Source organism: Microcaecilia unicolor, chromosome 8 (assembly GCF_901765095.1).
Source record: "Microcaecilia unicolor chromosome 8, aMicUni1.1, whole genome shotgun sequence".
Lineage (NCBI taxonomy): Eukaryota > Metazoa > Chordata > Amphibia > Gymnophiona > Siphonopidae > Microcaecilia > Microcaecilia unicolor.
In genome coordinates, this window is record NC_044038.1 from 124,734,695 (window position 1) to 124,756,394 (window position 21,700).

Genomic DNA, 21,700 nt, shown 5'->3' on the forward strand with positions numbered 1-21,700 from the left:
TTGGGGTTTCTAGGTTGGGTTGTAAATGTTAGGGAACCCACACTTGGATCTCTATTACAGGGTGTAAGTCCTAAGGGGCTTCTTATTCCCTGTGGGGTGGCCGGATCCCTCCCCCTGTGCTGTTCCTCTGGAGGACTGCTTGAGCTCGGCTACAGACCTCGTTCTGTACCCTTGAGGCGTTTAGGCATCAGCAACGAGGTTTAAAAAAAAAAAGTTTTTAAAAGGCGGCTATTTTGGCCGTTCTTGTGGCAGTCCAGAGATAAAACATCTTCAAGGGTGTTCTTGCCTTAGGCGGTTTTGCCTATTAGTCTGTCAGAGCACAAAGCAACTGTTTGTTTTTATTTTGTTCGAGGCCATTATGTCTAAGCCGGCGAGGTGTTGGTTTTGTGTGAAGCGCGGCGTTGAAGTGAAAGGTGGCGAATGTAAATTTTGTAGGGCGCCTACGTTGTCAGCACCCTTGCCCCCCGTGCTTTCCCCTGAGTCGGCGGAAGTGTTGGGCGGCGATTTGACCGCACATTCTGGGCCGGCGTCCTGGGTTGGCCTCGACTGAGCCGGTTTTGGCGGGAAGCGTGGCTTTTGGCCGCGCATTCAGTACCGGCACCGGGGGACTCGTGTGTGGCGGGAAGTGCGCCTAGTTTAGCTGCGGATCACTCGATCGACCTGCCACCTCGGGAGCGAGGGGTGGTCCGTCACGGAGACTGCGGGAAGTGTTGTTAGGGCTTCAGCAGCGTCGGCCGGGGGGGGGGGGGGGGTCTGGCTTCCCCCCTGAGTTTGGTTGGTCTCTGTATAATGCCTGGAGAGCTGGCCCCTCTCAGGCTGTTTGTTCCCCGGAGGCTGCTAGCTCAGTGGGAGTTAAGCGCCCACGGGTGGATATTTCGGAGCCTTTGGAGATACTTTCTCTGCCTGGGTCAGACGTTTGGAGTGACCCAGGAGAGGAGGATCTCTTAGATGTGTCTGAGGATCAGGATGGGCTGAGGTCTGGGGAAGATTCTTCAGTGGTTCGCATTTTTCATGAGGAGGAGTTGTTAGAGCTCATTGATCAGGTGATCTCTACTTTGAAGTTTGCTCCAGCGGCCACTCCCTCTGCGGAGGGCCCCCAGTCAGCTCCCTTGGTTAAGGGGATTTGGAGAGGCTCCCATTCCTTTCCCATGAATTCAGGCATTAGGGACATGGTTTTTCAGGAATGGTCTGTGCCGGAGGCTGCTTGTAAGGTGTCTAGGGCTATGGCGTGGCTGTATCCCTTGCCTCCGGAAGATTTGGCCCTGCTGAAACCACCTACTGTGGATGCGGTGGTTACGGCGGTTACTAAGGCTACGGCCATTCCAGTGGATTGGCGGTACAGCCTTACGGGATCCTCAGGATAGGAAGCTAGAGTCCTTTCTAAAGCGCAGCTTTGATTTGTCGGCTTTGGCCTTGCAAGCCTCTGTGTGTGGGGGGGCTTGGTAGCCAGAGCTTTCCTGGTTTAGGTGGTCGTAGGTTGTTTTCACAGCTTTTGGCAATGTGTTCCATGGTTGTGTGCTTATATAGGAGAAGCTGGATGCATAGGTTGCTTTGTATTTAAGGCCTTTGCAGTTGGGGTAATGGTATGTTCGAGATGATCTGGTTATATTTCTGATTGGTAGGTCTGTAAGGTTTGTCATGTATCCCAGGACTTGGCCGTAGATAATTTTGTGGACCAGGGTACAGATTTTGAGGGTAATACGTTCTTTGATTGGAAGCCAGTGCAGTTTTTCTCGGAGGGGTTTGGCACTTTCGAATTGCGATTTACCAAACATCAGCCTGGCTGCTGTGTGTTGAGCGGTCTGGAGTTTGTGAGTTGTTCTTTGCATCCCGCGTAGATTCCATTGCAGTAGTCTGCATGTCTTAGTACCATTGATTGTATTGGGTTGCGAAATATTTCGCTCAGGAAGAAAGGTTTTTGCGTTTGTTTCCACACAGTGAGTGGAACATTTTCTTTATTGTCGAGTTCACTTGGCTCTCGAGTGTGAGGTTGCGGTCAATTGTGGTCAGTTGTAATGCCGAGTATTTTCAGGCTGTCTGAGACACGGAGGGTGTAGTCTGGGGTTGATTAAGGATGTGGGTTTGTATGTGTTGTTGGGATGAGAGAATGAGGCAGTGTTTTTTCAGTGTTCATTTTCAGTTGAAAAGAGTTTGCCCATAAGTCCATGGTGTTCAAACCGAGTTTGATTTCATTAGTGATTTCTGGTAGATCATGTCTGAAGGGAATGTATATTGTGACATTGTCTGCATGGATGAACGGGTTGAAGCCTTGCTTTGATAAGGACTTGGCCAGTGGGATCATCATTATGTTGAAAAGTATTGGTGATAGTGGTGATCCTTGAGGTGCTCCACAGTCAGCTTTCCAAGGTGCTGATATGTTTGATTTCACTTGGTATGTTCTGGTGGATAGAAAACCCTTGATCCAGCTAAGTATATTTCCACTAATCCCGAAGTAGTCTGAGTCTTAGTATGTTGTGGTTTACCATGTCGAATTGGAGGAGAAGTATACTTTTGCCTGTAGCTATTTCCTGCTTGAATTTGGCCAGGAGAGTGACTAGCACAGTTTCGGTACTGTGGAGGGGGCGAAATTGATTGATATAATGATAATCAGTAGAAATCAAACAAAATAAAACATGGGAAAGAAAATAAGATATCTTTTTTATTGGACATAACTTAATACATTTCTTGATTAGCTTTCAAAGGTTGCCCTTCGTCAGATCGGAAATAAGCAAATGTGGTAGATGACAGTATATATAAGTAAACATGGGTGGGAACCAGGCTGGCACCAGCATTCATGTGATGTCTATGTAGATTAAATCTTGTCTTTACCGTCTGGCCTGTTTCTCTAGACATGATACCACCGTATCTGCTCTGACCCAAGGGACAGAGACATACATGTTGAAATCCTGACTGCATCCTTCGAACGGAAAGGCTAGAACCCCAGAATAATCTCCAAAAATACTGCCTTCTCCCTCAAAACACCCAGGGAAAATCTGCTACAATACAAAGAAAAAAAAAACCAGACAGAATCCCCCTTATAGTGACATACAACTCAGAGCTGGAAAAACTAAGAAAAATCATAAAAGATCTTCAGCCTCTACTCCGAGGATGAATTAGTGAAAGAGATATTCCCATCCCCACCAATGCTGGCCTTCCGACAGCCACCCAACTTGAAACACAAGCTAATCAGAAGTAAACTCCCAACATAGACTGAAAAAGAAAAGGGCACACATCCTTGCAATATAGCCAGCTGCAAGCTATGCCAAAACATCTCACAGGACCCCACAGTCATTCACAAAGGAAAAATATTCAACATAAAGGAATATTTCACATGCTCATCTTCCAATGTGGTATGTCATTCAGTGTAAAAAAATGTAACGAAGGATGCTATATTGGAGAAACAGGCCAGATGCTAAAGACAAGATTTAATTTACATAGACATCACTTGAAGAGTGCAGTTGCCAGCCTGGTTCCCACCCCTGTGGGTCAGCACTTTACAAAACCAGATCACTGTACCAGTGACTTCATAGTAAGAATCCTGAAAGGTAACTTTAAAACAATACAGGAATGTAAGACCTTTGAAGTCAGAATGATTGAATATTTTGACACCCAACAGACAGGACTTAACAAAGATCTGGGTTTTCTAGCCCATTATAAACCATAAAGTTGTATTGCTATGTTTATCATCCTCCTCTCACCTATCCACCCCCATCCTGTTAGACTATTTCTGAAATGCTTTGATGTTCCCATGCATACCTCCTACCCTCCCCTGTTAGTCTATGAAATGCTTGGATGTTTTACTTATATATACTGTCATCTACCACATTTGCTTATTTCCGATCTGACGAAGAAGGGCAACCTTCAAAAGCTAATCAAGAAATGTATTAAGTTATGTTCAATAAAAAAGGTATCATCTTATTTTCTTTTCCATGTCTTATTTTGTTTGATTTCTATTGATTACCTTTAAAAGTGGACTAACACAGGTACCACACCTCTCTACTCAAGATGGAAATACCGCATACAGCCGTATGAAAAAGCAAATGAACAAACTTTTGGAAAAAGAAACAAAAGTGAACAGTCATCTTTCTGACAATCTGCAAGAAGGACATCATTTCCAAAGGACTGAGCATCAAAAATCCTTTGGCTACTACTTACAATTGTGACTACGCAGCGAAACTCTGCAAACGCACTAGTCAGAAACTAAGAAATGAACTTATACTTCCATATCATCATGCTGATCAATCCATAGACTGGTGGGTTGTGTCCATCTACCAGCAGGTGGAGATAGAGAGCAATCCTTTTGCCTCCCTATATGTGGTCATGTGCTGCTGGAAACTCCCCAGTATGTTCTCTATCTCAGCAGGTGTTGGTCACACACAGCAGCAGCTCTGGCTAGGTCTCCAAGCCTAATTCTTAGGTTTTGTTGAGTACCTGGGGTTGAGGGCTCTTCTTGAGCAAGTGCAAACCTGGTGGTGCCAGGTCCCTCCTTTTCTCCCCCCTCTCGCTGGCTCCGTTAAAAAAAAAAAAATTTTTTTTTTGGACGTCCTTTAAGGGCGTTTATTTCAACGTTTATATCAGCATTTATTGCAGCTGCTCACTGGGACACCAGTTCGTTACAGCTCGGAGCGAGAAGCAGGTAATTTTACCTTTTTATAGCGGGCAGGGGGTTCCCCGTTCGGTCTCCACGTGGCCTATGGCGTCGGAGGGCGAGGGTGCGAGGATTCGCTCCCCGGACCGCGTGTGTGCGTCTAGCGGGGATGCGGGGGTTTCAAAGCCTGAATCGCCTTTGTTGGGCATCAGTTTGGAGTCCGGTCAGTGTCCCGGTTCTTCCTCCGGTGCAGCGGTTTTTCCTGCCATAAGCGCCCGTTCCCCGCTGCTCGCCCACTCTATGTTGGCCGGCCACTCTGCTCGGACAGCTTCTTCTTGGGCCGCCCTTGAGCTGGGAGACGTTAATGCTATGGTCGCCCTTGATTCGGGCGACGGCAAGAAAGCGGCGAAAGTTAAGCGCCGTTCTTCCCGCGCGGCTCCTCGGAGTTTCGCGCCGGACGCCATTTTGGATGCGTAGCATGTTTCTCCCCCGCTCTTGCGAGCGCCGGTGGAGGTCTAGGGCCGGGGCCCAGGTGACAGAAGTGCACAGTCTAGGGGGTTTCTCCCCTGAGTTCATTTTGCTGCTACATCAGGCTTTTCTTATGTTAAACGCTGCCCCGGCTCCCCCCTCTGATCAAGGGGCTGAGGCCTCTGGAAGCAAACGCCCTCGGGTGGACTTCCAGGCCCTAGAGGACTCTGTCTACACTGATGTAGATGAGGGCAGCGTATCTGAGTTCTCCCAACGGGGGGATTCCTTGGAGGAGACGGATTCCCGCTCGTATGGAGCGGATGACCCCTCTGCAGCACGGATCTTTCGCTCAGAGGATTTGCCCAACCTGTTAGTGCAGGCCATGAGCATTTTGAAGAGTTCCTCTCCGGAGGACGTCTCTCCCTCAGCCTCTGTTGGCTCTGGCATTATGCGGGGGACTAAGCGCCCGCCTAGAACCTTCCACTTGCATGAAGCCACGCACACCTTGATTTCGGCTCAATGGGATTTCCCAGAAGCGAGCCTTAAAGTGGCTAGGGCTATGTCCCGCCTCTATCCTCTGCAGACGCCAGAGGGTGGTGGTAAATGGAGTTCGCTCGGAGGAGGGAAAGGTGAGTAGTGGAGTGCCTCAGGGATCGGTGCTGGGGCCCATTCTGTTCAATATATTTGTGAGTGACATTGCCGAAGGGTTAGAAGGTAAAGTTTGCCTTTTTGCGGATGACACCAAGATTTGCAATAGAGTGGACACCCCGGAGCGAGTGGAAACATGAAAAAGGATCTGCAGAAGCTAAAAGAATGGTCTAAGGTTTGGCAATTAAAATTCAATGCGAAGAAATGCAAAGTGATGCACTTAGGGAGTAGAAATCCAAGGGAGGCGTATGTGTTAGGTGGGGAGAGCCTGATAGACACGGACGGGGAGAGGGATCTTGGGGTGATAGTATCTGAGGACCTGAAGGCGATGAAACAGTGCGACAAGGCGGTGGCCGTAGCGAGAAGGTTGCTAGGCTGCATAGAGAGAGGTGTGACCAGCAGAAGAAAGGAGGTTTTAATGCCCCTGTATAAGACGTTGGTGAGGCCCCACCTGGAGTATTGTGTTCAGTTTTGGAGGCCGTACCTTGCAAAGGATGTTAAAAAAATGGAAGCGGTGCAAAGAAAAGCTATGAGGATGGTATGAGAGTTGCGTTCCAAGACGTATGAAGAGAGACTTGCTGACCTGAACATGTATACTCTGGAGGAAAGGAGGAACAGGGGTGATATGATATAGACGTTCAAATATTTGAAAGGTATTAATCCGCAAACGAATCTTTTCCGGAGATGGGAAGGCGGTAGAACGAGAGGACATGAAATGAGATTGAAGGGGGGCAGACTCAGGAAAGATGTCAGGAAGTATTTCTTCACGGAGAGGGTGGTGAACGCATGGAATGCCCTCCCGCGGGAGGTGGTGGAGATGAAAACGGTAACGGAATTCAAACATGCGTGGGATAGGCATAAAGGAATCCTGTGCAGAAGGAATGGATCCACAGAACCTTAGCTGAAATTGGGTGGCGGGGGGAAGAGGGGTTGGTGGTTGAGAGGCTAGGATAGGGGAGGGCAGACCTATACGGGGTCTGTGCCAGAGCCGGTGATGGGAGGCGGGACTGGTGGTTGGGAGGCGGGAAATACTGCTGGACAGACTTATACGATCTGTGCCCTGAAAAAGACGGGTACAAATCAAGGTAAGGTATACACATATGAGTTTATTGTGGGCAGACTAGATGGACCGTGCAGGTCTTTTTGTGCCGTCATCTACTATGTTACTATGCCTGAAGGTGAACGGGAGGCCTTTCTTGGGCCTACCGTGGATTCTTTAATCACTGCGGTGACTAAGAAAACGGCGTTGCCGGTGGAAGGTGGCACGGCCCTAAAGGACGCCCAAGACAGGAGTTTGGAGGTGGCTTTAAAGTCGTCCTTCGAGGCGGCTGCTTTAAGTTTACAGGCCTCAATTTGTGGCTCCTATGTGGCCAGGGCGTGCCTGACGCGCAGCGGGCTTCCCCCTCGGATCCTTCCTTGAGGGCTGATTGGCCAGCCCTGGAATCGGGCTTGGCCTACTTGGCAGGCTGGCTGTATGATGTCTTGAGAGCCTCGGCTAAAGGTATGGTTCAGACAGTCTCCGCATGGCGGTGGCTTTGGCTGAAGCATTGGTCTGCTGACCACGCCTCTAAGTCTCGCCTGGCTAAGTTGCCTTTTAAAGGCAAGCTGCTCTTTGGGGTCGAGCTGGACAAGATTGTGACCGATCTCAGCACGTCTAAGGGCAAGAGGTTACCAGAGGTCAGGGCTCGGGCCAATGGTGCCTGCCCTGGTTCCTCCAAAGGACGGTTTCAGGAAGCCTGTCGGTACTCCCCTCTTCCATCAAAAGGAATTTCTCCCCCAAGCAGCATTCCTTTCGCAGAGACCGCCGTCCCGGAGGTGCCTCCTCCGGTCCTCCCCCAGGGTCTCGTACCCAATGACGGGGCGCTGGACCATGGCCCAGAGCAGATTGGAGGATGCCTATCCTCGTTTCTGGGTGAGTGGACCAAGGTAACTTCAGACGCTTGAGTGCTGGAAGTCATCAGAGACGGCTACAAGCTAGAGTTCTGCCGACCCTTAAGAATCGGGTTTGTGTACTCTCCCTGCAAGTCTCCGGTCAAGCTGTGGCAGTGCAGCAGACTTTGGACAATCTGATCCGCCTGGGTGCAGTCGTTCCGGTGCCAGAAGGTCACCCTGGCAAGGGACGTTACTCCATTTACTTTGTGGTACCTAAGAAAGGAGGTTTTGTCTGGCCTATCCTCGACCTCAAAGGGGTCAATCGGGCCTTGGAAGTTCGGCACTTCCGGATGGAGACTTTCCGCTCTGTTATAGCGGCAGTGCAGGCAGGGGAGTTCCTGGCATCCTTGGACATCAAGGAAGCTTACTTGCATATTCCCATCTGGCCTCCTCATCAACGCTTTCCGCGTTTTGCAGTTCTGAGGACACTCCCAGTTCAGAGCCCTCCCTTTCGGGTTGGCTACTGCTCCGCGGACCTTCTCCAAGTTATGGTGGTCATCGCGGCCTTCCTACGCAAGAAAGGAGTACAAGTCCATCCTTATGTGGACGACTGGTTGATCCAAGCCCCCTCTTATGCAGAGTGCGGCAGAGCTTCAGACCGGGTGATTGCTCTTTTGAGCTCCCTGAGGTGGATCATCAACTGGGAGAAAAGCCAGCTGCGCCTGACTCAGTCCCTGGAGTATCTGGGAGTTCGATTCGACCCCCAAGTGGGCAGAGTGTTCCTGCCAGACAATCGGATTGTCAAGCTTCAGGCTCAGGTGGACAAGTTCCTAGCAGCCTCTTCTCTTCGGGCTCGGGACTATGGGCAGCTGTTGGGCTCTATGATGGCCACGATGGAAGTAGTGCCCTGGGTCAGGGCCCATATGAGACCTATACAGCTCTCTCTGCTGCAGCGATGGACTCCAGCTTCGGAGGATTACGCTGTGCGCCTTCCCTTGGATCCAGCGGTGCGCAAGGCGCTGAGCTGGTGGCTGAGGCCAGACAAGCCATCCGCAGGAAAGCCTCTTGTGACCCCGGAGTGGGTTTTCGTCATGGCGGACGCCTCTTTGTGGGGCTGGGGAGCCCACTGCTTGGGAAGGACAGCGCAGGGGCTCTGGTCCCCTGCAGAGGCAGAGTGGTCTATCAACCTCCTGGAACTGAGGCATTCGGTTGGCACCTTTGGAGTTTCTCCCGGGCCTGGCGCTGAAGCCAGTACGGGTCCTGTCGGACAGTGCCACGGCTGTGGCCTATGTCAATCACCGGGGAGGTACCAGGAGCGCCCCTCTAGCCAAGGAGGCCATGAAGCTATGCCTGTGGGCGGAAGCAAACCTGGAATAGCTGTCGGCGGCCCACATTGCGGGAGTCATGAATATTGCTCAGGCGTTCTTGGACATCACGAAGCGCTGGGGCCAGCCGAGCCTAGATTTGATGGCGTCTTCAGCCAATTGCCAAGTGCCGTGCTTTTTCAGCAGAGGACGGGACCCTCGATCTCTGGGAGTAGATGCTCTTCTCCCACAGTGGCCGACACAGGAGCTCCTCTTTGTGTTCCCGCCTTGGCCCATGTTGGGCAGGGTGCTAGGCCAGGTGGCAAAGCATCCGGGCCGGATAATCCTGGTGAGTCTGGATTAGCTCAGACGTCCCTGGTATGCGGACTTGATCAGGCTCTCAGTGGACGGACCTCTGCAGATGCCAGCGGAGCGGGGCCTGTTGCATCAGGGTCCCGTGGTGATGGAGGATCCCTCCCCCTTTGGTCTTACGGCCTGGCTATTGAGCGGCAGCGTCGGAGCAAGCAGAGCTTCTCAGACAAGGTCATCGCCACTATGCTGAGAGCGAGGAAGCGCTCTACTTCTACTGATTATGCCAGGGTTTGGCGTACCTTTGCATTGTGGTGTGAGGCAGGCGCACTTTCTCCCTTCACTGCTCCAATTTCATCAGTGTTGGCGTTCCTGCAAAAAGATCTGGAAAAAGGCCTGTCGCTCAGTTCCCTTAAGGTCCAGGTAGCGGCTCTTGCTTGCTTCAGGGGTCACCTGAAGGGTGTTTCCCTGGCATTGCAGCCAGATGTGGTGCGCTTTCTCAAGAGAGTTATTCACCTGCGCCCTCCTCTGCACGCAGTGGTACCTGTGTGGAATCTGAATCTGGTGCTAAGAGCCTTGCAGAAGCCGCCTTGTGAACCCTTGTCGAGGGCATCTCTGAAAGAATTGACGTTGAAAGCAGTCTTTTGGTGGCTATCACTTCAGCCAGAAGAGCTCCAGGCGCTATCATGTCGAGAGCCCTTTCTGCAGTTCTCTGAGGCAGGAGTGTCTATTCGCACAGTGCCTTCCTTCCTGCCCAAGATTGGTCCTCGCTTCCATGTGAATCAGCAGCTCTGTCTACCCTCCTTTCGTAGGGAGGACTACCCAGAGGAGTACTCTGCTCTCAAATATCTAGATGTGAGACGGGTCATCATCAGATACTTGGAAGTGACCAATGATTCCGGAAGTCGGATCATCTGTTTGTGCTGTTCGCAGGTCCTCGTAAGGGTCTGCAGGCTGCCAAGCCTACAGTGGCACGATGGGTCAAGGAACCCATTGCAGCGGCTTATGTGGCCGCAGGGAAGGTGCCGCCTATCCAGCTGAAGGCTCACTCTACTAGAGCACAGGCGGCCTTGATGGCAGAGGCCGAGTCCGTCTCCTTGGAAGAGATTTGTAGGGCGGCAACTTGGGCATCGGCTCATACCTTCTCCAGACATTACCGCTTGATTGTGGCTGCTCGGGCGGAGGCCCGGTTTGGAGCTTCAGTGTTGCAGTCAGGGATTTCTGTGTCCCGCCCTGGGTGAGTACTGCTTCAGTACATCCCACCAGTCTATGGATTGATCAGCATGATGATATGGAAGGTAAAATTATGTATCATACCTGATAATTTTCTTTCCATTAATCATAGCTGATCAATCCATAGCCCCTCCCAGATATCTGTACTGTTTATATTCTGGTTGCATTTCAGGTTCAAGTTTAGTCTTCAGTTCCTGTTCAGGAGGACTTCGTGTTCAAGTTTTTTAAATTGGATTCTTCAGGAGTTGACGATTTTGTGTTACAGTGAGCTGCTGCATTCCTCTCCCCTCCGTTTTTCAGGGCTGGATTGAGACCTAGAAATAAGCAGTGCATTTTCCGAAGTCCATCTTAATAATGGCTTATAGACTTTTAGGAAATTATCCAAACCTTTTTAAACCTTGCTAAGCTAACTGCTCTTACCACATCTCTGGCGACAAATTCCAGAGTTTAATTGTTGAGTAAAATATTTTCTCTAGCTTGTTTTAAATTTACTACTTAGTAGCTTCATTGCATGCCCCTGAGTCCTACTATTTTTGTAAAGGGTAAATTCAGCTTGGAGAAGACTGCTGAGGGGAGATATTTATTTAGATTTTCTCGCTCCTTTTCAGTAGTAGCTCAGGGTGGGTTAAATTCAGGTACAGTGGGTATTTCCCTGTCCCTGGAGGGCTCACAATCTAAGTTTGTACCTAAGGCAATGGAGGGTTAAGTGACTTGCCCAAAATCACAAGAAGCAGCAGTGGGATTTGAACTGGCTACCTCTGGATGTCATGGGTGTGCTAACCACTAGGCGGCTACTCCATGATAGAGATCTATAAAATACTGAGTGGTCTGAATGGGTGGACTTAAATGGTTTACCCTTTCCAAAAATAGTAGGACTCGGGGGCATGCAATGAAGCTACTAAATAGTAAGTCTTAGCTGCTTTAGCCTTTTCTCACAGGGAAGCCATCTCATCACCTTTATCTGCAGCAGCAGCTACACCCCACTGCCACAGACAGCATGATTGCTTTTGTGGCCACTGGAGAGGAAGATGCCAGCGAGGAAATGAGGCTGCAGTGTCCACCTGTGCAAAATTAGAGGGGAGAGGGAGACGGCAGTATGTGGAGCTTTTAATCGACTATGGAGAGCAAGGGAATGGGGAGAGATGCAGGGTTTGGCTGGCTATGTTTATATTAAAAAAAAAAAAAAAAAAGTATAATGCATACAGGGGTTTCCCGGTTCTCAAACGTATATAACATGCACAGTTATCTGTGAAAATACAGTATTTAAATGTTTCATATCCCTGTTTTTGGCCTTTCCCTCCAGATATACAGGTTTAGATCTTCCCCATATGCTTTGACAATCATTTTCCATAGCCGCCCTCTTGGACTGCCTCCATGTCGTTTGTGCCTGGCTGGATGCCTTTTGTCTTTTTGATACATTGAAACGTGTGGGCTTCTAAATTACTTTTTTAAAATTCAACCGAGATTCCATGCAGAGAGGATCCAAGATGGCCGCAACTCGCTAAGTAGCTGCGAGTCTCGATCTTTTTACTAAAAAAAAAAATGCCTAAACGGAGAGGGAGACTAGCGGTCAGAGCTTCCCCGCTAACTCCCTCCTTAGCTGGTCCTTTAGATCGCTATCTGAGGTCGCAGGGAGTTCTTCATGAAAGCGGAATGCCGCCAGTGAGAGACGCCGGCGAACTGGAGATTTCGGCGTCCCCTGGCCTCGACGTCACCTTGAGCCCCGCCGAGCGCACCCCTCCTCCCCAACCGCTAGGCGCCAGTTCCTACCTCGAGGATTCGACAGGGTCCACCCCGGAAGAGGGTAGGGGCCCAGAAGATTGTCGAATGGAAGCTGTTATTACACCTGGGGCCGGACTGGAGGGCAGTTCGTCCATGGAAACGCTGTAGATTGAGGAGAGAAGACCTGAGGAGCAGAGTGCGACCCCTGAGCAGACTGTAAGGTTTGAAATTCCCATAGAATTCCTGGTCAAACCAAAAGAGGTTACATTAGAAGCTTTGTGGGATTTAGTTTCTAACCTTGGACAGATATTCTCAAAACAAACTAATGAGGTATTGCCTAAATTAAAAACCTTGGAAAAAGACTTACAAAAGAAAGAAGAGCAGATTAAGGACTTGAACGATAAAGTTGTTAAAATGGACCAAAGAATTATGAAATTTGAAACAATACAACCTTCTATGATTAAAGACATGACGAACCTAAGGGTTAAAATGGAAATTTTTGATAATTACACTAAAAATTATAACCTTAGATTTGTCAATTTTCCTAAACTTCAAAATGTTGCTCCCTTGGAAATGTTGAAGCGCTATATGTGCGAAATACTATTAATTCCCGAACAAAACATACCACCAATGACTATGGCTTATTATATTCCTGGGAAAGACCTGAATCAACCTGAAGCGCCGATAGATGTTTCTCTTTTGTTGGAGACCTCGGACACTGACTTAGCGACTGCAGCCACATTAGTGGCGACAGTCGCACTATTACCAGATAAGAGTTGGATCTTTCGTCTATTTTTCCGTAATAAGGACAAACCTTTTTTAGGTTTTAAAGTATTATTATTTCCGGATGTCTCTAAGGAGACAAGACGACGGAGGAAACAATTTCTGCTCCTTAGACCTGAAATTCTGCACTTGGGGGGCACCTTTTTTTTAAGGTACCCCTGTAAGTGCATAATAAAGTTTAGGGATAAAAAAATATGTATTTACAGAACCTGCCCATGTGTCGGCGCTTATAGCCTCAGTGAAAGTGGAAAAGCGCTAATTATAAGAATTAACTCCGCTTAGTAGAATTTTCATATCTTGCGATATCTTTCTTTTCCCTTGTAATGTTTTTCTCCCACAGATTTCCGAAATCTTGGATCCGAATTTATGGACTTGAGTATTGTTTTCTTTTGAAAATGTGAGGAAATTTTTTTCTTCACCTTTTCTTTTCTTTCTTGATATTAGGTTTGAATATGTTATTGATAAACGGATACTTTCCTATACAAGATGTTTTCTTGTAATAAACTTAACAATATGAATAAAAAAAAAAAAAAAAAATTCAACCAATTCTAACCCAGGTCATCTTGGTCCCAACCTAAAGATGCTCAGTTCATGAGCCTCCTATAAGGAGCAGTATCAAAGGGTTGATCCAACTGCATGCATACTTCTGTTAACCTAATACAGTTTTATTGCATAGTTTGTGTTATAGAAAATGACAAAGGAATAAATAGGAGCCAGGGACCTTAGTTAAATGTAATTGAGGCTTCATGTTCTATGGCATTTTAAGGTGGACCAAACGTTTTTCTCCTTCCTTCCCACACCCCAAAAAAGGCAAGGATTTTGTGAGGCCTGTGCTTAACTACTTTGTAGGTGGCTCTGTGCCATTGCTTTTCTGAAAAGTTGATTACTGAACTACCAACAGCTCAACATTTTTGTTGTAGAGATGATGATGATGATGAAGATGAGGATGATGAAACTCCAGTGAAAATGGTATGTATTACACCACTTATCTGATTAGGTGAGTTCTTTGAGGAGTTTTCTCTAGATTCTGTTATCATAGATGTGAACTGGAATTTTACCTGCTATCTAGAGTAGAGAATGAAATTTAACTTTTTGTCATCAACAGCAGACTTGTGGGTTATGACCATCTACCAGCAGGTGGAGATAGCACTAAACTGAACTCAGTAGAGATGGTTTGTTCCTTGACTATCTCCAGCAGGCAGTCTCAGGTTCCTGATCTCATCTTTACTGTAGCTCCTCTTCTGGGTTCCCTGGTTCAGTAGAACTTGAGGGTATCTAGGCTGACCATACCTACTTTAGGGAGGGGTACACTTGGTGGTGCCAGGTCCCTCCCTGCCCCCTAAATTTCTGTTCTTGATAGCAAAAAAAAAAAAAAAAGTGGGGGGAGAAACAGTAGTTCCAGCAGAGAATTTTCCTGCTGTGGCTAGTTTCAAGGGGTTTTGGGGCCAAATTGAGAGCATTGGTCTTTTCAGAGAAATCTTCCCCGTGTCAGCAATTGGGTGAGTGCAGCTTTAAATTTTTTACTGCTCTTCTTGTCTAACTTGTGGGTTTTCTTTTGCTTAGCTGAGGTTGATGAACACTGCTTGCACTGTGGGAAGCGCAGAGCAGCGTCAGAAGCCGGCGAGTTGTGCCAGCTTGAATTTGGCCGAAACGGGCTCAGGGCTGTCGGAGCTGTTGATGTCCAGTACAGGAGACTTGAGGCCTCGCTCTCCTTACAGATGAGAACATAATAGCCATACTGGATTAGACCAGTGATCCATCTAGCCTAGTATCCTTCTTCCAGCAGTGGCCAATCCAGGTCACAAGTGCCTGGCAGAAACCCGATTACTACTGTTTTTTTCTATAACGCTACTAGACGTATGTAGTGCTGTACACGAACATGTAAGAGACGGTCCCTGCTTGACAGAGCTTACAATCTAACCAGGACAGACAAACAGGACAAATAAGGGATATGGAAATTACTTATTGTGAAAATGATAAAAACAGACATGGGTACTGAACAGGGGGTTAGGAGTTAAAAGCAACTCCAAAAAAGTGGGCTTTTAGCCTAGATTTGAAGACAGCCAGAGATGGAATTTGACGTACTGACTCGAGAGGTCTATTTCGGGCGTATGGTGCAGCAATATAAAAGGAGCAGAGTCTGGCGTTGGCAGTGGAGGAGAAAGGGGTACAGATAAGGAGATTTACGTGAACGAAGTTCCCGGTGAGGAGTGTAGGGAGAGAAGAGTGGAGAGGTTCTGAGGAGTTATAGAGTGAATGCACTTGTAAGTCAGTAAGAGGAGTTTGAACTGTATGTGCAAACAGGGAGCCAATAAAGTGACTTGAGAGGACTAATATGAGCATAGCAAAACTGTCAGTTGTGCAGCAGAATTTTGAACAGATTGAAGGGGAGAGAAATGGCTTAATGGGAGACCTGTGAGAAGCAAGTTACAGTAGTCTAAGGTGATAAGCGTGGTATATGGGATTTGGTAGTGTGCTCAGAAAGGAAGGGACAAATTTTGGTGATAGAAGAGAAACAGCAGGTTTTAGCAGTCTGTTGGATATGTGCAGAGAGAGAGTAGTCGATCCCAAGGTTATGAGCTGATGAGACGGGGAAGATGTGTTGTTCACAGAGAATGGGGAAGAGGGGGGAAAAGCTCAGTCTTCGTCTTGTTTAGTTTCAGATGGCAGTGAGACAGGCATGCTGATACGGGCCTGAATTCCTGTTGAAATTTCTGGTGTGGAGAGGTAGATCTGGGAGTTATCAGCAAAAGGTTATACTGAAAACCATGGGATGAGATCAGTACCAAGGAAAGAAGTATAGATGGAGAAAAGAGGTCCCAAGACAACCCTGAGGTACGCCAACTGATAGTGGGATTGAAGTGGAGGAGGATTCACCAGAGTATACATTAAAAATGTAATGGGAGAGAGAAGAGCCCTGAAATCAAGTGAGGACAGTGTAGTTTCAAGGGCAGTGTTAGTGTGAAGCAGCAGATCGAGAAGGATGAGGATAGAATTGAGACCTTTGGATTGGGCCAGGAACAGGTCATTGGAGACTTTTCAAGGTTGCTCCATTTGAAAGAAGAGGGTGAACGCTAGTTTGAAGAATAGCTTGAAATGAAAAAGTTGACAATGGCGGTGAGTAGCACGTTCAAGTAGCTTGGATAGGAAAGGGAGGAGGGTAGTTGGGAAGGACAGGGTCTAATAAAGGTTTTTTGAGGAGTGGTATAACTGACCTGTGAAGACATCAAGAATATTTAACAGTGGAAAGTGAATTAGCACCTCCATTCCATGCTACCAGTCACAGGGCAAGTAGTGACTTTCCTCCATCTCAATAACAGGCTATGGACTTTTCCTCCAGGAAGTTGTCCAAACCTGTTTTAAACCCAGATCTAACCGACGCTACCTCATCCTTCCTACTGTTTGTTTTAAAAGTATTTCCATGCAATTTTATTGTGTCCCCTGGTCTTTGTACTTTTTGAATGAGTGATAAATAGATTCACTTCCGCTCCACACCACTCAGGATTTTGTAGATGTCAGTTATATACCACCTCGGCCATCTCTTCCAAACTGACTAGTCCTGATCTCTTTAGCCTTTCCTCATATGTGAGCTGTTCCAACCCCTCTCTTTTTGGTTGTTCTTTCACAGGCATTTGCATCCATTTTGTCTCAGCTAGGTTTGCCCAGCGGGTGAAAGGGAACTACTCTGCTGGCTTCAACTTCGGGTGTTTCTTTGCCTGCACACTCTGCCAGTGGTTTTTTGCTCTGCTTGGGGTTACTGCTGCTGTGGTTTTTTAGGAGCCCTGTTCGCCAGAGTTTTTTTTAATTGCTGCATCAAACTATTTAAATTCTGTCACCAGTCTGAGCCTCTTTCTGTGTTTTAGCCCCAGCGCAGGGGGCTCATGGGATTTCTACAAGTTATTCAACCTCTGCAGATGGATCTTGTTTCCAAAAGGAATCACTTGGAAAGGCTTTTTGAGGTGGTTTCAATTTCTCCTACTTCTCGTTCTGAGGGAGGCCTATCCTGCGACTTCTTTGCCTTCTCATATCACTAAGACACGAAGTACCAAACAAAAAAACCACCTAAATCTTTCTCAGTGCATGAGGCTGTGCAGGAGTTGATTTCCACAAAATGTACCACGTATGCTAGCCTTCGATTGACCCAGGGCCATGCTTCGTCTTTCTCATAGCGCAAGAAGAACTTGAGAATTTTAAGCTACTGAAGGTAGGTGCCTAGCTGCAGTAACCAAAAAGACCACTCTGCCTGTGGAAGGTAGTATGGCCTTAAAGGATGTTCAGGACAGGAAACTGGAATCTTCCTTGAAGTTTTCCTTCGAGGTTTCTGCTATCTGCAGGCTTCAATTTGCAGCTTCTATGCTGCCAGATCTGCCTTTCCTGGGTGCAGCAAGCAGTGTATGCATTAGCAGCCTCTGATGCACAGCTACCCCAAAATGAATTTGGTGTAGCTTACCTTGCAGATTCCCTTGTATGACCTTTTCCACACATCTGCTAAACAGTTTGTTTTGACGATAACAGCTTAACGGGTCTTGTGCCTGCATCATTGGGCCACAGATGCTGCCTCTAAGCAGTATCTCATGAAGCTTCCCTTATGGGGAAAGCTATTTGGAGAAGATTTAGAGATGTTGGTTAAGGATCAGGGTGATTCCAAGTCTTAGCGTTTGCTTGAAGACAAGCCTAGAGGCTCTTTTAAATACAATCAGTCTCACACTCAAGGATGCTAAGAGGTACCTGCCTGGTCAGCACAGACAGTCATTTCATGTAGACAAGCAATCTTCTGATCAAGTTTCCAGATTCTTCTCTGCTCTTTCTTCCCAATGAAAGTGTCCTGGTTCACTCTTTTATTGTCAATAATTTTTATTAAAGAAAATGCATTTTAACATTGCAATTGAGTACTGTATACAATCCTCTTTATCACACCACTTGTTAACAATAACCAACTATAACATCAACATAATTACTTTTATTATTCCTTTCCCTTTTTCTCCCACCTGGTTCACTCTTTTAACAAAAGAGGAATGGTTGTCCATTATTAGAGTGGGCCAACATTACTATAGACGAATAGGTTCTGGAAATTATCAAAGATGGTTACAGAGTAGATTTCTCTCATTGCAGATTTTTCTCTTGGAATCCTCATGCAAAGCTATTGGACAGACAAAAAACTCTGTTCTCCACTCTGCTTCTTACAGGACTATAGTTCCAGTGGCCCTCGGCAAACAGGGTGAGGGCCGCTATTCATTTATTTTGTGGTTCCAAAGAAAGGAGTGGCCCATCATCTGGTCCTCAACCTCAAAAAGGTAGTCAAATACCCAAGGATCAAGCATTTTCAGAAGGGAAGACGTGTTTTGTCGTGGCGGCTGTTCAGCTACTATCGATCTCAAGGATGCACACTTATGCATTCCCATTTGGCCACCGCATCAATGTTTTCTTTGCTTTTGGGTCAACATTTTCAGCTCTCGGAACATTTTCCAAGGTCATGGTAGTGGTAGCGACATTCCTGAGGGAAAGAAGGTATCAGAGTACATCCCTATCTGGACTGGTTGATCAGAACCTCTTTGGATGCGACCTCATGACTCTCCTGACCGAAGTCTTTGCAGTTGCTGGGATGGGTACTCAATCTGCCCAAGAGCCACTTGGCACTCAAGCAGACACTGGAATATCTGGGAGTTCATTTCGACACTGCGCAAGGCAAGGTGTTTTTACTGGACCGGAAATGGATGGATGGTTCAATCTGATTCTAAGAGGAATGAGAAATGCTAGAATAATTCTTTCTTCTGCTTTATGAGAAATACTAAATGTCCAAGGAGTACACTGTCCTATATAAGAGTTCAGTTTAGTGCTCTGTCTCCGCCCGCTGATACCCATAAGTCTCTGGAATTATCTGCTGTGATTTTAAAGGAAAGAAAATTATCAGGTAAGACATATTTTTCCTTCATCTAGCTAGACTAGTCCACAACAGTAGGTGATATACCCCAACCAGCCAGGTGGAGATAGAAAACAGACAAGTTCAGTTCTGGTGATCTCACCAGTATAACAGCAGTTGCAACCTGGAGCTAGTCAGTATTTCTCTACCTCTAGCAGATGGTGCAGCTGTGTTTTTTTCCTCTTTCCAGCCTGATTCCCACAGTGCCAGACTACAGCTAGTGGGTTATTGGTTGGAGTTTGGGGTGTGCTTAGTTCTCCCTCTCCATCTTTTACTCGGGGGCCCCTGTTATGGGCTGGGGTCCTTGAGCCTCTGATACAGGTTTTTAGAGGCCTTTGCTAGAGGGGGGGGGCAGTCTCCTGCCTGTTACCCTACCTAGCCCCCCCCCCCCCCCCAGCTTTGAAACTAACCTTAAAAAAAAACCACCCAGGGAGCCAGCTCCTGCAACTGCATGAAACTGCAGGACTCCCTGTTGACTCGAGAATACAAACATCTGGGATCTAGTTACTTAGCCAGATCCACTGGGGAAATTCCTGTTTTCAGGCACAGCTGACAAGGAGTGGTGAGGGAGTCAACATGCTGCAGCTCCTGTAGTGACTGCCAGCTCTGCCTGCCCAGATTGTGGAGCAGGTCTTTTGGGTCTGTTGGAGCTTGGCTCCAGGGCTCCCCTGAAGCAGTTGGGACAGACACAGAAGCAGCCTCTGGATCCAGCGCAGATACTGTGGACATGCAGTTTTGTGCATGAGCAGTAGCTCCTGGGGTGGCCCAGCAGTTGGAGGACTTGCCTTTGGAAGGTGCAGCAAAAAATCTTTTGGCCCCATATGCCCTGCCCTTAGAAGAGGGGATGGGCAGGCTGGGAATTGTGGCCCATGCTAGTGGCAGCTATATCTGAAGAGCTTGGGATAGTCTTGGTTGCCTGGATGGGTTCTGAAGTGACTGGATCTTCATCAGGATGGCTGACAGGGATTGGGGTCTCTCCCCCTCCCCCCCTTACAAACTATTCAGAACAATTTTTCACAGTCTGCATGTGTTTTGACAACATTGATTAGTTTCATGTCATCTGCAAATTTAATTACCTCACTTGTTCTGATTTCCAGGTCATTTATAAATGTTAAATAGCACCGTTCCCATTACAGATCCCTGCAGCACTCCACTGCTCACTCTCCTCCATTGAGAGAAATGACCATTTAACCCTACCTTCTGTTTTCTGTCCAATAACCAACTCCTAATCCACATCAGAACCTTGCCTCCTATCCCATGACTCTTTAATTTCTTTGGAGTTTCTCATGAGGAACTTTATCAAAAGCTTTCTGAAAATCTAGATACACTATATCAACCAACTCGCTTTCCTCCACATGTTCACTTTGCTTCAAAGAAATGAAGCAAATTGGTGTGGCAAGACCTCCCTTGGCTGAATCAATGCTATGTCCCCATTAAACCAAGCTTGTCTACGTGTTTTGTAATTTTATTCTTTATAATAGTTTCCAGTATTTTCCTCAGCACTGAAGTCAGTAATTTCCCAGATCTCCCCTGGAACCCTTTTTAAAAATTGGGATCACATTGGCAACCCTCCAGTCTTCAGGTAGTATGGATGATTTTAACGACAGATTACAGATCACTAGCTGCAGATCAACAATTTCATGTTTGAGTTCTTCCAATATCTTGGGTTAGACATATTTCTCACTCAACTGGAACCACAAAGTCCCCCAGTACTGTTTGTCTAGATCACACAGTAGATTAGCCTTGGATGCTTTTCTTCTTGATAGGGGAAGTGCCTTCTTTATGCCTATCCTCCCAACACCTCTTTTAGCAAAAAAAAAAAAAAAAAACTTCCCTGAAACTCAAGCAAGACAGGGGGACCCATGATACTCATCCCATAGGGGCCACGGCTAATTGGTTCTCCCTGCTTCTGGAGCTTGTTTACCAGGATCTGTGAAGGCAAATTCTTTCTGACCCTCATCACTTGGAATAAGGGAACCCTCTTGCATTCCAACTAGAGAATGACACGGGTACAAAGTTTGTCCCTGCAGACCCTGTCTCCGTTCTGTCCCCGCCCCCGCTCTTGAACAATTATGATTTTATATTTAAATGTTTTTATTAAAATATAAAAAGAAACAATATACTGTGCAACTATTGTGTATAAATTACAAATAGAAAACAATAGTGAGCAGCTATATTAACCCTCACCACCACCCTCTACCCTTCCAACCCCAACAATAGCTGATTTCTACTACCCCAAGGAATTTTAATCCACCCTGTTAAAATGCCATGGGGTACAAAATACAACCCGTTCTGTGTGCCCTAGAGGGGAGAATTATGCTCTATGAAGCACTGTTCTCCGAGGACAAGCAGGCTGATATTCTTACATGTGGGTGATGTCACGTCGGCCCCCGGAGGATTTTCAAGCACAAATCGCCAAAAGTCTCTTCTAGAGCGATCCGTTGCGCAAGACGATCACACCGCACATGCGCGCGCACGATTTCCCGCCCGCCGTGTGGACACGCTCAGTTTTCTTTCCGCATCTGAGGAGACACGGAGTTTCGCTTCGCGTTTCTTCGGGTCCCATTGAGTAAAAGTTTCTTCAAATTGACTTCGCTTGTTTTAAAAAGAAATTTCCTTTATTTCCTTAATTTTTCGTTTTAAAGTTTCCTTTTTCGCTTGAAACCATTCTTAAGTTGCTCGGTCGGGTTTTTCCCTGTTTTGTGTCCTTTTTTCAGACACCATCGCGTCCCTTGATTTTGCGGAGGCCATTTTTCCCGCGATGTCATCGAAGACGCCCAGCGGCTTCAAGCCTTGCGCCCGCTGTAAGCGGACCATCTCTGGCACTGATCCACACTCTTGGTGCCTTCAGTG

General features: G+C 47.2%; 1 protein-coding gene across 2 annotated transcripts in view; it reads left to right on the forward strand.

Annotated features, from left to right (window-relative positions):
* The window catches only part of NPM1 (nucleophosmin 1), a 129,171-nt gene that overhangs the window by 45,788 nt on the left and 61,683 nt on the right, over positions 1-21,700 (forward strand). Inside the window, exon 7 of one of the 2 annotated variants that reach the window (XM_030212340.1) lies at positions 13,848-13,896. In XM_030212340.1, the coding sequence (XP_030068200.1) occupies positions 13,848-13,896 (49 nt within the window). The remainder of the gene's footprint in view (positions 1-13,847; positions 13,897-21,700) is intronic. The other variant, XM_030212341.1, reaches the window with a different exon arrangement.